Source organism: Lepidochelys kempii, chromosome 10, assembly GCF_965140265.1.
Source record: "Lepidochelys kempii isolate rLepKem1 chromosome 10, rLepKem1.hap2, whole genome shotgun sequence".
Classification (NCBI taxonomy): Eukaryota; Metazoa; Chordata; order Testudines; family Cheloniidae; genus Lepidochelys; species Lepidochelys kempii.
This window is the reverse complement of record NC_133265.1, coordinates 51,863,079-51,878,801: the sequence shown is the minus strand read 5'-3', so window position 1 is coordinate 51,878,801 and position 15,723 is coordinate 51,863,079. Positions and strand designations below refer to the sequence as shown.

At 42.9% G+C, this 15,723-nt stretch overlaps 1 protein-coding gene across 5 annotated transcripts in view; it reads left to right on the top strand.

The window, feature by feature from the left end:
* USP3 (ubiquitin specific peptidase 3) overlaps window positions 1–15,723 on the top strand; it is a 58,168-nt gene that overhangs the window by 39,122 nt on the left and 3,323 nt on the right. For 2 of the 5 annotated variants that reach the window (XM_073303571.1, XM_073303572.1), the window contains 7 exons: window positions 179–292; window positions 9,476–9,622; window positions 12,379–12,485; window positions 12,645–12,725; window positions 14,288–14,406; window positions 14,529–14,642; window positions 14,761–14,828. In XM_073303571.1, coding sequence (XP_073159672.1) covers window positions 179–292; window positions 9,476–9,622; window positions 12,379–12,485; window positions 12,645–12,725; window positions 14,288–14,406; window positions 14,529–14,642; window positions 14,761–14,828 — 750 coding nt within the window. The remainder of the gene's footprint in view (window positions 1–178; window positions 293–9,475; window positions 9,623–12,378; window positions 12,486–12,644; window positions 12,726–14,287; window positions 14,407–14,528; window positions 14,643–14,760; window positions 14,829–15,723) is intronic. The other 3 variants (XM_073303573.1, XM_073303574.1, XM_073303575.1) reach the window with 3 other exon arrangements.

Sequence of the window (15,723 nt, the reverse complement as noted above, 5' to 3'; positions counted from 1 at the left end):
GTAAGATTTTTAGGGACTTGGAATATGTCTTTGTGTAAGAAGTTGAAATGATTTACCAAGTGAACCATTTTCATCAAAGAAAATTCTTTGATATTTGTACCACTGAAGTCCTGAAGATCAGCAAAATGTAGATCAGAGTATGAATCCACACTCATTCATTTTTACTTTCTCTCCCCAGTTCATTGGTTGAAGAGTTTAGAAAGACACTTTGTGCTTTATGGCAAGGGAGCCAAACTGCATTTAGCCCAGAGTCTTTATTTTACGTCGTTTGGAAAATCATGCCAAATTTTAGGTAAGTTCTGTAAGGCAAAGAGTAGTGTTCTTGAATGTAACCTTATGCCACCTGTGCCCTAATCTGGCTCCTGGAAAATACTCCATGCAGCCTCCCCCTATGCCCACACATGTAGCTTTCAAATGTGACTTCACTTTAATCTAGAGACTTTCATTCATCGAGATAATTGCTTGTTGCCAATATGCACGCTGCATATAATAGTCAGAGAAGACAAATCCCTTATATACAGGGACTAGAGTACATAATTTTGATGAGTTTGCTTGCTTTTAGGGGCAGGAGAGCCAAGATAAGGTCCTACAGTTCACCAAGAATAAGGAATTTACAGAACCCAAACTTTTGGCTATGATAGGAATGATATTTAAAAAAGAAAAAAAAAAGAGTTGCCATAGCCCTAAGTAAAGCATACTGGGCAAAACTTCCTTGATTCTCAAAACAGTCTAGCCACTGCCAATGTAACTCTAAGTAAGGGCTATAAGAGTCTATGGGTGTTACGCACACTGTCAAAAAAAAGTTACCCAAGTAAATCAACAAAGTATCATTCCTCTCCAAGGTCTCCCTGTCCTGGCCCCTGAACCTCTTTCAAAGGAGCACTGAAACCTGTTAGGATTTGGGAAGGTAAGTTGCTCCATGTTCTCAGGTAGTAAAGATGTTCTGTTATCTGTTACATTTCCAGCAGTGCTGAAAAGATGCTGTGAACACACATGCTTAGCTGAATAACCCAGATAATAAAACTTGTATTCTTCACACTGCCTAATATATATTTTACTGGCTTATGAGAATCAAGGAAGTTTAATACCAGTGGCTTCAAGCAATGGCCAAAACGTTCTAGGCATAAGAACATTATCTCTAATATCCTTGATGAGTTACCCTGTTATCAGTAATAAACCTACCCTACAGATCTTGTGTGACTGAGCAGGGAAATCTGTTCTCTAGCAAATTTTCAGCACTGTGGGTTCTATCATGGCTTTTAACATAAAGTGCTGCCCTCTTCTGGGAACTTGGCACTCTCCGGGGAGAGGGACAATTTGTGACCCATGGGTAACACCAGCTGTCTAGGAACACTTCATTAGTGAAAGGTACTAGTTGTGCACTCTGCCTTCCTTCAGCCATATCTGCCCCTCTATTGAGTGAAGCAAAATAATGCGGTAAGCTACATGGAAAGGAAAGTCAGCCACTCGCTATGTTTTCCCTTGAATTTGGAGGAGGGAGGGGCAGCGGCCTTGGCTGGAGGAGGAAAATAGATGTTCTGTGTTGAATTTCATCATGCTGTGTAAGTAACTGGTGTTCCATTTAGAGTCCCCAGTCTCCCTCTGCAATGTTAGCCAGTTCAGAGGGGCTACATGCAGGGTGGGCTTTGGATAAATGGACAGGATTAGAGCTGGTGGCATGATGGCAACAACCCAGCTACGCTGCTTGTGTTTGCGCAAGGTGGAGTGATGGAGAGGCCTTGGAGCTGAGATTTGGTTGGTTAGTTTTCCCATGAATCTCGGCCTTTAAGAGGTTTTAGCCAACTGTGGCATCTTCTGCCCACCCTCGCCACCATAGACTGGGTCTCCCTAATAGAAAAGTGTAGCATAGTGGAAAGCAACTGGAAATTGCTGTATTGCAGTATAGATCTCTCCAAATCCGTGTGGGAATAGGGAATATAGCTCATGGCTAGGAATTGTATATTATACGTTCAGTACAGTTGTGGTAAAATGATGGGAAACTGTAGTGTGCCTCTGCAGGCTGTATCTTTGCTATGAAAGCTTGGTCTCTGAGCTGTCTAATATGACAGGTCTGCTGCACACGGAGAGAAAGCTCCATAGCCTCATGGTGGGTTGAAGTATGTTTAGTATTCTTCGTGAATTCTGAGGGTTTTTTCCCCTCTGGTGACTGTTCCTTTTGTATCACTTTTTGCTGCCCATGGGAAAGAGAATGTGGATGGGCTGGATTGAATTGTTTAGGTGCACTGGGATCTGCTGTTTAGGTGCTGCTGGGATCTGTGGTCTATGTGAGAAGCTGTATTCCTCACCACAGGAACTTTGGTCATTTTATTTTAGATTGTTCAGTTCATATTACAAATATATTTGTACTTCAGTGAACGCAATACAAACCTTACAAAGTGCTATATTATAAATGTAAATACAATAAAACATTTACAAACTGAATTACATCACATTTCAGATCAAATATATGTCCCATTTCATTTAAAATATCTGTCCTTTGGCTTAAGTAATGTTGTCTGTAACACATTCTTGCTGATAATGCTATTTCCATAAATTTTCTTTCTTCTGTTGTAACTCTAAGCTATATAAAATGTGGATATATCTATTAAACTAAGCAATTCCTTTATTACTTCAGTAACTTCTAATGACTGCATTTAAACCCCAGTCTGTCTTGGAAAAGAATTCGGCCTCATTCATTTGTTCTGGAGTGATAGTACAGTTTGTATAAACATTAAACATCTATGTTTAGTATCTATTCAAAGTTAACGTGCAGATATCACATCCTTTACTCGATTATCTTTTTAATTCTGAATTCCATCTCTAGTGACCTGATAAAGATAAATACCAATCAGGAAAACTACACATTAGAAATTTTTAGATTTTGGAGTATTAATAATTTACTTCCAAAATATTTACTTGATGTTGTTGGTTTTAATAAATCTAACTCTCTATTGGGTAACAATTTGGAACCACTATTCTAACATAGTAATGGATTGAAGGTTCCTTACCTCTGCTTACATCTTGCATGCATAGTTGTTGCACAATAATTATTGTACTGTAACAAAAATTATTCTGAACATTTAGATAAAGCACTTAATTGTACCACTGATGATGTAAAAGGAATTAGAGGGGGAACCAAGCTGATCTTCTTAAGAGTTCAGGCTTCAGTTTGACGCAGCACAGCAGTAGTATGCTCTAAATGTTCTGAGTCACAACTGCCTGCTTTTTCCTGGGTTTGATTTCACAGCTCTGCCTTTCACTGCTGTTGTGGCAAAGCTAGGCAGTTTCTCTGAGTAATGCTTGCTTGCTGTGACTGCTGGTTTGGAGGAAATAGCTCTTGTTATGCTTGTTTGGGGACAAAGGAGGGAAGCCTATTTAAGGTTTTAGTGTTTGTTCACTTTAACCTTGGCTGAGATTTTGTAGGACGCTTGGTGTGCAGTGACTGCATTCTGCATTAGGCATGTCACCTTTCCTATGGGCATGTGCCAGCTTACGCATTCTGTGCTCACTCAACTAAAGAGGAAGTTACTCACCTTGTGCAGTAACGATGGTTCTTGGAGATGTGTGTCCCTATGGGTGCTCCCACTTTAGGTGTCTGTGTGCCCCTGCACCTCTAATCGGAGATTTTTGGTAGCAGTGTCCCTCTCTTGTGGTCTGCCTCAAGGCTATTTAGCACTGCATGGGCGACCCCCCCCCCACTTCCTTCTCTACCACAGAGCCATATAGAGAACTCCGAAGTAGAGGGGAGGAGGGCGGGTTGTGGAGCACCCAAAGGGGGACACATCTCCAAGAACCATCGTTACTGCACAAGGTGAGTAACTTCCTCCTCTTCTTCTTTGAGTAGTGTCCCTATGGGTGCTCCACTTTAGGTGACTCCGGAGCAGTACCCACCACTGGAGGCTGGGACTTTGGAGCGGAGTCTTTTACTACAGAGAATATTGTGGAGTCGAAGATGGTGTCAGCGGCCAAATCTTCAGCGATTGCATAATGTTCTGCAAAAGTGTGGACAGAGGCCCCAATCATTGCTCTATAGATTGGGGAGATAGGGGTATCCCTTTGGAATATGATTGAGGTAGGAACTGATCTCATGGAGTGTGTATGGACGGCAGCAAGTTGCGCCTTTGCTAAGTGATTAATGCAACTAGAGACCCAGTTGGATAGTCTTTGAGGAGATATCACAGAGCTTTTGGATCTTTCTGTGGACGAAAGGAAGAGTTTAGGGCATTTCCTGAAGTCCTTAAAACTGTCCAAGTAGAATGATAATATCCTTCTAATATCTAGCATATGCACAATTGTCTCCCAGTTGTCACAGTGTGGTTTTGGGAAAAAAAAGGGAGATGGCTCTGATTCATATGGAAAGTGCAGAAAAAGTAGGGAGAAACGTGGGAACTTTTTTTTAAAAGACAAAGGCCGTGAATGACGGGTGTGCCATCAGGGCCGCTGTTTCTCCTATGTGCCTAGATGAGGCGATGGCAATTAGAAGTGCTGTCGTCATGGACAGGTGTAAGAGAGAACAGCTCGGAGGGAGGTCTAGTCCAAGCCCTGAGAACTAGATTAAAGTCCCAGGCTGGAGCGGGTGGTGTCACATGGGGGAAGAGAGGCCCAATGCCCTTAAAGAGTCTACGCATTAGTGGTTGAGCAAACTCCCCAAGTGGGAAGCCATTTTTGCCATGAGATGTACCTTAAGGGAGCTGAGGGAGAGTTTAAAATGTAGAGCAAAATCAGAGGGAGGAAAGATGAGGTTGGGTCTGTCCATCTGGAATGGTACAAACTTGGAGTTGTTTCCATTCTGTAGATAGGTATGTGGAGTGGTCAACTTGTGGCTGTGTTGCAACATGTGTTTCAGCTTGTCAGAGCATTCTGCTTCTAAGCCTTGGAACAAAGAAAGATCCAAGCCTGGAGGCGGAGGACCCATGGGTTGGGGTGAAGGGTCAGCCCATTGTTTTGAGAGAGAGAGGGTGAGGAATGGGCTGATGTCAGAGGAACAGGAGGGCATATTGCCATCTGCGTCAGGTAAGGGTGCCAGACTTGTCATAGTCAAGAGGGGCAATCACAATAACTCTCGCTTTGTTTTGTTGAATTTTCAACGGAATCTTGGGATAGGGTAGGAAACTGGGAAAAGACATACAAGTGGGCCCTGTCCACTGGGAAAATGAGGGCAACAGCCAATGAATGTTTCCCCAAAGGGTGGCTATATCTTGAAGCACCTCTGAATTCAGTATACACTCATTGTTGTGAGAAAATTCCACCTGAGACTGTTGGTTATCCCATTCTGTATTCCTTGTAGACAGACAGCTGAGATGAGCACATTGTGATAGGTGCATCAATTCCAAAGTTTGAATGCTGTCTTGCAGAGGGAAGGAGATCTGGCAGCTCCTTGGCAGTTTATATAAAACATACAGGTCACATTAAGTCCATCATAACCTTTGTATGTTGTTGTGTAGGTGAGCTCCCCAGCATATTAGGGAGACGTGTCCCAGGGTGGTGAATGTGGGAAGTGAGAGGAACGCTGATGCTGTAAGGTGTCATTGTTCAGGCCCTGGACCAGCTCATCAGAGTGCTTATAAGAGGCAGTTTGAGAGTTCATGGACTGGGGTGCAGACTGTTCTCACTTTTGAGCCCTGGGCCTCTTACACTGTGGCTCATAACAGCACAGAGATGCTGAGTATTGAGAAGATTGTGATCTGTGGTGTGGTTGAGAGGTATATCTTCTCTTCTGTTCCACAGTGTAGATTCCTAAGGCGGTCCGAGAATACTTCAGGATATGGAGAGAAAATCTGTCCTCTCCACAGAGAGTTTGGTCCTTCAAATTGGAAGTCTGTAGCTCTTTGGGCAATCTAGAGAGGTGTAGCGAACAAAAAAAAACAAAAAAAAACCCCACAACCCACCTCAGTATCACTGTCATGGAGACTGGGTGGGCAGCTGTAACAGCTACATCCAGTGGTGTCTCTCGGACCGGTCTGGCTATTAACTGACCTTCTCTAAGAATGGTCTGAATTTGTTCTTTTTGTGTTTCCAATAATGTTTCAGAAACATCCTTGATTTCCCAAGATTAACAAAATTGTTTTGGCCATGACGGTTTGATAATTTGACTCTAAACAGTAATGTTGTTGATGAATACGCCGTCTTGCAAAGCCTGATCAGATGGAGTTGACTTGGCATTATGTTGCTTGCTTCATGCATTAACCACATCCACTATGATGGAGTTGGGTTGCGGATGATGAAAACGAAGTCTGCCTCTTTGGGTAGAGATGTAGGGTTGTTTTTGTGTACACTCTGTTGCTGGTTGGTGCAATGGAGGCTGGCTCTGCCAGATAATTTTGGTAGGATCTAGAATCAGCTAATTAATTGGGAGGGCCGCTCTAGATGAGAAGCTAGTGTGCAGAATTTCCACCAACTTGTGATGTGTATCTGCCACCTCCTGTAAGGGAATCTGCAGCTTGTCTGCCACCCTCTTGGTAAGATCCAGAAAGTTCTTAAATCTTCTCTTCATCTCTCCCAGATGAGACTGTGCTGCCCACCCCTCATCACTAGGTGAAGTGTGCTGAAGAGGTAGCTTCCTCTTCAGGTTTTTTTTCTTTCTTTCTTCTTTCTCCCCTTCCCCCTTCTTTCCTGTTCTGAAAAAGCTTTCTTCTGCCCTGGCTCAGGTGCCAGGCTGTAGCAAACCATCTGGTGGACTCTCCCTGAGAGACACCGGAGACGGTCGCGCCATGTGTGTTACAATATGGCCTTGGGAGGAAGAGGCAGGAAGGCAGGCACGGGCAGTTGGCATGATGGAATTGAGGATGACCCTTGTAGTGTGTGGGCCACCTTGAGGGGCCAGGGAATGATCTCATCCTGGCCAGTGTCAGATTCGTCAGTGGGAAAGGGTGCTGCTGAGTGGGGTATTGGCAGTATACAGCCCAGTGCTAAGAGCGATTCTGGGTGCCGGGATGTGCTCGATACTGGGGTCCTGGTACCAAGTAATGGGGATTGTGGTTCTTCCCCAATCATCAGGTTTCCAGGGTACCAGAGTTCACGCAGGACCATGGGTTCATTTGGTACCACAGAGGAGGGTCCATGGTACATTGTCAGTACCGATAGTTGGGCAGAGCACTCCTGAAATGAGAGTTTTGCCCAGTACAAAAAGTTTTTGTGCAACTTTTTTAGAGACGGTATGGTAATTGTCTCTCCCTGGGTACTGAGGTCACAGGTCTCCAGAGTATCAGAGCACCATGGGCTCCTCCAGATCCCCAGAGGAGTGTCTGTAGTCGGTATCAATGGCTGGGAAGGTGCAGAACACTTCCTAGATAGAGTTTTATTGCATCTGCTACCAAAGGGTTTCTCTATGCCACTCTTTTAGAGATGGTACGATAATTGTCCCCTCTCCTTAGGGGACGTCAAGACGGTGGAAGGAAGCAGAGCTGACAGCAGGGCTTCTCTGTGTCGCTCTTTTAGAGATGGTACTTTTAGAGATGGTATGGTAACTGCCCTCTCCGGTGCAGTAGTTGCCCACAGTAGAACTCAGAGCAGCACAGAGCTTACAGGAGCCCCTTGCTGTGCGGAGGAGCTCAGAGCAGGAAGCCCCTTCTCAGGTTTCAGCTTCCAGAGCTTCCAACGACCAGGAGCAGCAGCTGAGCTCACAGCAGGAGGTTCCTCTGCTGGTATTGTCCTACCGAGGTGGCCGCTCTGGGGAGTCCCACTGGTTGGCCAGCTACTGGGGGATTGGTGCTGAGATGGCCACACTGGGGAACACCACTCTGGCTGGCCAGTTGCTCGGAGGAACCTTTCCAGGTGGCTGATGCTTCTCTCCTCCTCTTCACCACTCGACCCCTTTTGAATTGAAGGCTCTGGGGATGATCCAGGGTCAACACTGCAGACTGAAGTGTTTTCTCTACAGGAAACTCCTGTGAGGCTGCAGTTTTAGGTGTGGCAGGTAAAGCACGTCTGTGAGAGAGCCTGGCAAGCCCCTGGGCAGGGGGTGTCCTCCTCTAGCAGGGAGGAATATGCAGAAGAACATTGTCTTTATTTTTATTTTTTTAAACAACTGAAAAAGAAAATAATTATGAGTCTACTAGATGCCTGGGGAGGGGAGGGGGAATGCTCCCAGACAGGGAAGGAAAGTGAACTTCTTTTCCTTTTTCTCTTTTCTTTTTAAACCAAAGGAATAAAATAAAATAAAACATTAGCCTGAGTACTTTTAGGGAGAACAAAGGTAACAAAACAAACACTACTTATGCTAATGACACAGATAAGGAAGGGACAACTGCTCGCAAAGGCGGTAAGGGGGGGTTGGTCCGGTGCCCTGAGGCAGACCAGGAGGGAGAGAGCACATGCTCAACGGGGACACTGCTACCAAAAATCTCTGATTAGACACCTAAAGTGGAGCACCCATAGGGACACTACTCGAAGAAGAACCGCAGGTTCTCCAAGTCTAAGATGCGTTTCATACTGTTGAGAGTTTGCATAGACACTGCCCTTTCTGTTCATGACTTTAGAAACCAGCACCCATCCCACTCAGCCACATAATATCCTGGTGGTAACTGCATCAGTTGCTTACATGGAATAGGAGAATAATATGTAATGGATTTTTAGCTTATTAGTGAAATTTAAAGGACCAGAACTGCAGAGACTGCAGCTCTCTGCAGACCATGGTTTGGGAACTTCTGTACTAATCCTATAAAGGATTGTGTAGCTATCTGTAACTCTGATGTGTCCCCCCCGCTTCATTTGGGGATGGGTGCTTTGAGTCTTAAGATGTATTCATACAGATTCCTCCTGACTTTCTTTGAATTATTACATCCTTGAGCTTACTGGTAATTTATTGGTAATACTGTTCCCCTCTACGTTGCTACAAGTTAGGCAGCCAATCCAAGTGCTTGAAGGAAGTGCTTGGGCTTAACCAGTAGCCGCCTCATAACCACATGGGTTCACAATTGGTCAGCAGTTGCAGTGGCTTGGCACAAGTGTGACTCTGCGCCACGCTGCAATATGGGCTAGCCATGAAGGTCCAGCCCTCAAGGCTGCACAGTAGTGAGAGTTACTGCCCGTCCTTTGTCAGAACTGTTCAAGAGGCAAGAATCAAGTACATGTACAATTATTGCTCGGTTTCAAGCACTCCTTTGTATTGTTTTAAAAAAAACAAGGAATTTTGCTTTTAAATCTAAAGTCTTAAAAACAAATTGGACAAGAGGAGTGGGAAGTTTAGAATTCTGCCAGTTGTACACTTGTGCATAGACAAGCCGTGTCTTTGAGATCATATTGCACTCTGATCTGAACTAATTGCTTAGCTTGTCTAGACTAGTTCACTCCAGGCTTCCAGAGATATGTGTGGAAATTGTTTCCTAGTACAGCCAAAGTATTAGAAATTGCACAAACAAGTGTATCCTGTAAGAAACAGGGTTTGGTTTGGTTTGAATGTTGGAACTACTTTGAGCCACTATGTCAGAAATAAAGATGCAGTCTCTTTAAATTCTCTGAATATTTTTGTGTTAAGGGGATACCAGCAACAAGATGCCCATGAATTCATGCGTTACCTGTTGGACCATCTACATTTGGAACTCCAAGGTGGCTTTAATGGTGTTTCCCGCTCGGTAATTTTGCAAGAAAATTCAGGTCTCTCTGGAAGCAACAAATGTTGCATGTAAGATATTGTTCTAATTCCTTCAACAGCTTACCATCCTGGTGGGGCTCCATGCATGAATCAAAGTATCCTGTGGGAGTGATCTGCCCTATGGCATCATTTTGTATATTTAAACAAATAAACTAAAGTAGCATCACACTCTGGAGCCTATTAGTCAAAGCACCCAAGCCTTATTGTGTCTTGGATCAATTGTTTTTTTCATAGTAGTTATGCGAATTGGTCAAAATAAATAAAATAGTTTATCTGGTGGCTGTGAATGTGAGGCTTTGATTCAGTATCTCTCAAAATAAAACCAATCCTATTTTTTTCTGTATACAACTGTCTTGAGTTCAGACTAAACAAAATTACACACTGATCAATGGCATGTTAATTATAAATGGGCAACAGGTTTTTTACATGAGTGGAACAGAAAGTGGCAGTACATTCAAGATTTGCCATAACTGGATTTTTTCCCGGCAATACAACATTTTGTATTTGTATCTCACCTAAGAGATACCCTTGAAGCAGCTGCTGCTTTAATTTGCCTTTGATAATGTTGTAGCATTTCCCTTCAGTTTTCCTACCGTTCCCTGTTTTGAAAGTGAAGCACTTTTGGGTGCCTTTCAAATCTTTTGGTCTGGAAATGCTGACACTTCCTGAATTATTTTTCCTAAGTGTGCTCTGCTAGATTGAAAACAGCGCTGAGACCAAAACATTTATTTTGCTTTAAGAAGGAATATTAAGTCAGTTCAGCCTGGATTTTGGTCACTGGGCAGACTCCCTATGTTAGGATTATCTGAGAGTTATGTCAGTCCTGATCTATGCAGGAAAAGGGATTACAAGTTAAACAGGCCTGAGCAGGGCAGGTGAGTACTGCATAGGCTTGATTACAGTAAGTTACTAAAAAGAAAAGGAGTACTTGTGGCACCTTAGAGACTAACCAATTTATTTGAGCATGAGCTTAAATAAATTGGTTAGTCTCTAAGGTGCCACAAGTACTCCTTTTCTTTTTGCGAATACAGACTAACACGGCTGTTACTCTGAAACCAGTAAGTTACTAGTGTTCTACAACCCACTTTTAGTTAACTCTGTAAATAGCTATTTTCCCTGAAGTCACTGGTCTTACAGGGCTAGGAGTGTGCTCTTCAGTATAAAATAAAATGAGTCAGTACATTTCTTGGTTCATGCAAAACACATGCACCACAATCAACTGAATCTAAAAACCCTATTAGATTCGGATACAGATTGTTGCAGGGTTGGTTTTAGAGTATCTGGCCCAAAATCTTGCAATCCTCAGCTGATCTGAGCCTGGAAAAACTCTGAGGCTTGAAAGGCAGCTTTGCCTGAAAAAAAGATTTGCCCCAATGAGATCAGTGTACAGATAGTGCTGTAAACTTGCCTTAAACAAAATATTGACAGTTTATTAATCAGGTCCGAAGGAGGTGGCTTGTAATCTCACAGCGCAGGTTTTCTGCAGCCCAGCAGGTGGTTGGAAACCTGACCATATAAATGAGCAAATTATTCTGGTTTCTTGTAATGTTAATTACTTTGAAATATTTGTTTTCATTAAGCATTAACAACATGGCAGTGTTAGGAATTTACACTTGAATGTTTTAAAAGGTCAGTGTCCCCAGTTGTTACTTATTTCTGTTGTCCTTCATCTTTCTCACCACCTCCACCATTGTAATGGCTTCCCGGGGTAAGATCAGGAGAAAGCAGTGCTCCTGGCAGTTAGCCTGAGGTTTTGTATCAGACAAACACAAGTTGATAGGGTGGATTTTTTCCTTTCCTCAGCAGAAAAACGGTTGCTTCTTTCTTCATATAGTACTACATTATGGAAACACATCTCATGGTGCATATAGCAGTACTGCTTTGGCCTGGTTGAATTAGCAGTCTAGCTAAGAATCTCCTTCTATTTTGGAGCTTTAAAACAAAAAGATTACTGTAAGTGCCTTATGAATGTACAAAAGAATGATGACACAACGTTTAGCATGTTCTTGCAATGTAAATGTCTTTTTGGAGGTGACTAAATGGGAGGAAACCTGCTTTAAAAAGCCCTAAAGATGTGCAGTAAAAAATAGGGAGCAGGTTCAAAGAGAAAATACACCCTAGTTCACCTAGACTAGGGTGACCAGATGACAAGAACAAAATATTGGGACACATGAGGGGGCAGCCACAGGCTCACCCCCCCTCCAACAGGGGCTGGCTCTAGGTCTTTTGCTGCCCCAAGCAGCAAAAAAAAAAAAGTGCTGCTGAAGTAAAATATCAGGACAAATGGCGTCCTGACCGTACAGCGGTCAGGACACAGGACAAACAACTAAATATTGGGACAGTCCCAATTTTATCAGGAGGTCGTGTCACCCTATGAGAGACAGCTGTTGCATAGAAAATTGCTCTTAAAAATAACACCCTTATAATAATATTAAATCATATGCGTTCTGGAGAGAATGGACTGTATATAAACACAACCTTTAAAAAGATTTGGGATGCTTATCTACTTTTTCCATTGAAGATCTGTTTCTTATGAACACCTGCATAGAATATAGGATACCTGTTTCTTCTAGGTTTCCAGTATCTTTGCTGTATTAACATTTGCTTTCTGGAATCTAGTGATGGGTGAAAGGGCCACGTAAATTAACCCAATCCTTGTTTGTTACACCCAGACCAAACTGCCTGATGGTTTTTGACGTTGTAAGCAATAAAATATTTCACATGCTAAAATGCAGCCTAAAACAGAAATTCTGATGAGTTTCTTCTCTTCATGTTGGTTTGTTTAGAAATGGAGCCTCTACCGTTGTCACAGCTATATTTGGAGGCATTCTTCAAAATGAAGTAAACTGCTTAATATGTGGGACTGAATCTAGAAAGTTTGATCCATTCCTAGGTAAGGTATCTTTTTCTTGCAAAATATTGGCTATCATGCTTAAAGCTCTGAATCTTCATGTATCTGACAAATGATATGTGATTTTACAATGAAAGACTTCAGTGAGAACTAAGTTTTTATTTTGATCTAAAAAATTCAGTTGTATTTTTTCTTTCCTAGACCTTTCACTAGATATTCCAAGTCAGTTCAGAAATAAACGTACTAAGAATCAAGAAAATGGACCAATGTGCACACTACGAGGTAAGAGTTCGTGGTGAGTGAAATCTTGGCCACCCTGAAATCAATAGGAGATTTTTCAGCTGACTTCAGTGAAGCCAGGATTTCACCCAGAATGTTTGTAAACGTGATTACTGCAACCATATCCCACTCAGTTCTTTATCTGGAACATGATAGTGCCTTTAGGGGAGGGGGAGATTTTATTTCTTGAGTTAGAGTCCAAAATTAACTATTTTCAGAATTACATGGATCCAGTTTAAGATTGCACTTTCACTGAAACAGAGATATAAGGTTGAGAGAGAAGAAATCAAAATATTAGTGGACTATTAAAATGGCTGGATTACAAGCCCTGGCTCCTGAATTCCTCTGTATAGCACCAGCAGTCAGTGTGCTTCAGAAATGAGCTGTATGGGTTAGTGGGTACTTTAGCCTCCATGTCTGTTCAATCCTTGGCCTTTATGAAGAGAGTGCCTACAAAGGGTAACTGCCCACTAGAAACCAGCCAGAACTCATCTCTTGTATACGCACGGCTTTTGTTCAAGTTCTGTGCTTGAAAAGGCAGTATTGGCACTATGCTTCTTGCATGCAGGAGGGATGGATGTTGCCTGTTCTGCCCATTTAAAAATTGTGTATAAATACTGATGAACCAATAATCCCATACTTGGACCTTCATTTAAGGAGTACAAACCTGTGTAGCTTGTAAAATGTTTAACGGGGGAGGGGATTCTTCTTTCTCTACCCACCCAGTCCCCAAAGACAAAGTATCTGTGATATGGATCAACTTTTTCCTAACTTAATAGTTTGCTGGGAAGGCTATTCAGTTTCTGCTGACAACAGGGGCACTGGAACGTTTTTAATAGGGGGGTGAAGGGGTGCTGAAAGCCATTTCCCTTACGCCTGTCCGCCTCCCTCCTTCCCCAGACAGGAGTAAGGAGTCTGAGGCTGGGGTTACAGTTGGGGGTGGGTGTGGGGCTGGCAGCCAGGACCCATGGCCAGGACCCCCTGAGTGCAGGGCCAAAAGCGGAGGCGCGGGGCTGGTGGTTGGGAACCCCAAGTACGGGGCCAGGAGCCTGCGTGCGGGGCCAGTAGCAGAGGCATGGGGCTGGCGGCTGGGACCCAGTGTGCAGGGCTAGGAGCAGAGCCTTACATAAAATCTGGGAGTGCTGCAGCACCCCCTGGACCTCTAGTTCCTGTGCCCATGTCTGATGGTCTACTAGCAATTCCTACTGTAGGTGAGAAGGAAGTTTGCTTGATACCCAGATTTCTTTATTCTTGAATTACCATTAAATCCATGCTCTCAAAGTCAAGGAATTTAGCATGATGCAATAAATGTTAGCATAACGTTGCCACAGCTGCATGAACCCGTACAGAGCTAATCAAAAGTGCAGTTGGTCTTATCTTCAGTCAGAGGTTAGATCTGAAACCTTTTGAATTCTCTAGTTGGTGAGCATAGGAGCAGTGCTGGCTCGACATCACTCTATTTTCTGTTGATCCAAATGCTAACTTTGGCATGTTTACAATAAATATTTTACACTTTTCGTACCCTTTGGCCTCTTGTCAGTGCTTCTGAATTTTCTTCCTTTTAGATTGTCTTCGCAGTTTTACAGACTTGGAAGAACTTGATGAGACAGAGCTCTATATGTGCCACAAATGTAAAAAGAAACAGAAATCCACCAAAAAATTCTGGATTCAGAAACTACCAAAGGTTAGTGCAAATATCAGTGTGTGGTGAAACTTTAAAGGAAATTAATAACTTGACCAATAAACATGTAACCATAATCAAAGACTTAACCTAATGAACTCTGTCTTTCATGTTTAATACCATAGGTGCTATGCTTACACTTGAAACGATTTCACTGGACAGAATATCTGAGAAACAAGGTTGATACATATGTAGAATTTCCTCTCCGGGACCTAGACATGAAATGCTACTTGTTAGAGGTACAGAGACTCTTACTGATATATACACTGGAAATGTATTCTGTTTTATTGTATGTTATGGAACATAGAAGGTGCCGGTTGACTTCTTAAAAGCTGTTTTCTCTACTTTGAACTGCAGCCGGAGAACAGTGGCCCAGAAAGCTGTCTATATGATCTTGCAGCTGTTGTTGTACATCATGGTTCAGGGTAAGTATGCTGAGTGAGTACCTGAGGTGCCGTACTGGCCTTACTGAAGGCAGTGGCCAAACTCCTTTTGACTTCATTTGGGGTCAGGACTTCACCCCTAATGTGCATGTCGGTTCTGGTAGCCGCTATGCTAATATGGAGATAAAAAGCAGCTTTATATTCCGATGGGGACTTTTACCAAAAATGTTAATTGTTCAAAATATCGGAGGTCACCTGCTGGGAATCTCCACTCTTGTCCCCTGATTTAATAGGTGGAAATCTGACACTTATTGAAAATGAGGCCAGTCCCTTTGCGACTTTCAAATTGGAAAGTAAAGTCATTCTGGAAAGTATTTAAACTGAGTGAAAGGTCCTATGGCCATAAAAACTGACATTTCATGTAGCCACTTACAATTAAATGTCAGTGTTTCTTCTTTGTTTGTTCAGCTTAAAAGCACATGCAGATTTATGTGAAGGGAAAGTGCTCATCTAGAACAATGTAGACTTTAGACTGGCAGACTGACAGCAGTGGTCCTCTCCCCCAGGAGTGAAGCTTTCAAACTGAGAGCCAACTGGGATGCTGTGAAGTTGGACAGTAGTTGTATTTTGAATAAAAGATATTTTGCAGCCCTTGATGGATCCTTTGAGAGTCAGGAGTAGTGACATGAGGACTTTCTTCCTCCAAGATATTGTGTAATCAAGTCCCAAGATTGAGGGATGGTGGGACAATTCTTTAGAAGAAACTACACCGTTTTCTAATAGTGGGAGTTCTTGCTGTTGTCCCTGGAACTCACTTTTCTATCTCAGTTGATTTGAGGGTGTTTTCAGCAAACATGTATTTGAAAACGTTCACTCTAGCAGGTTGCCCTTGTTGCTTTCTGCCGAAGATGAGTGGTCTGAATCTGAAGTAGTACTA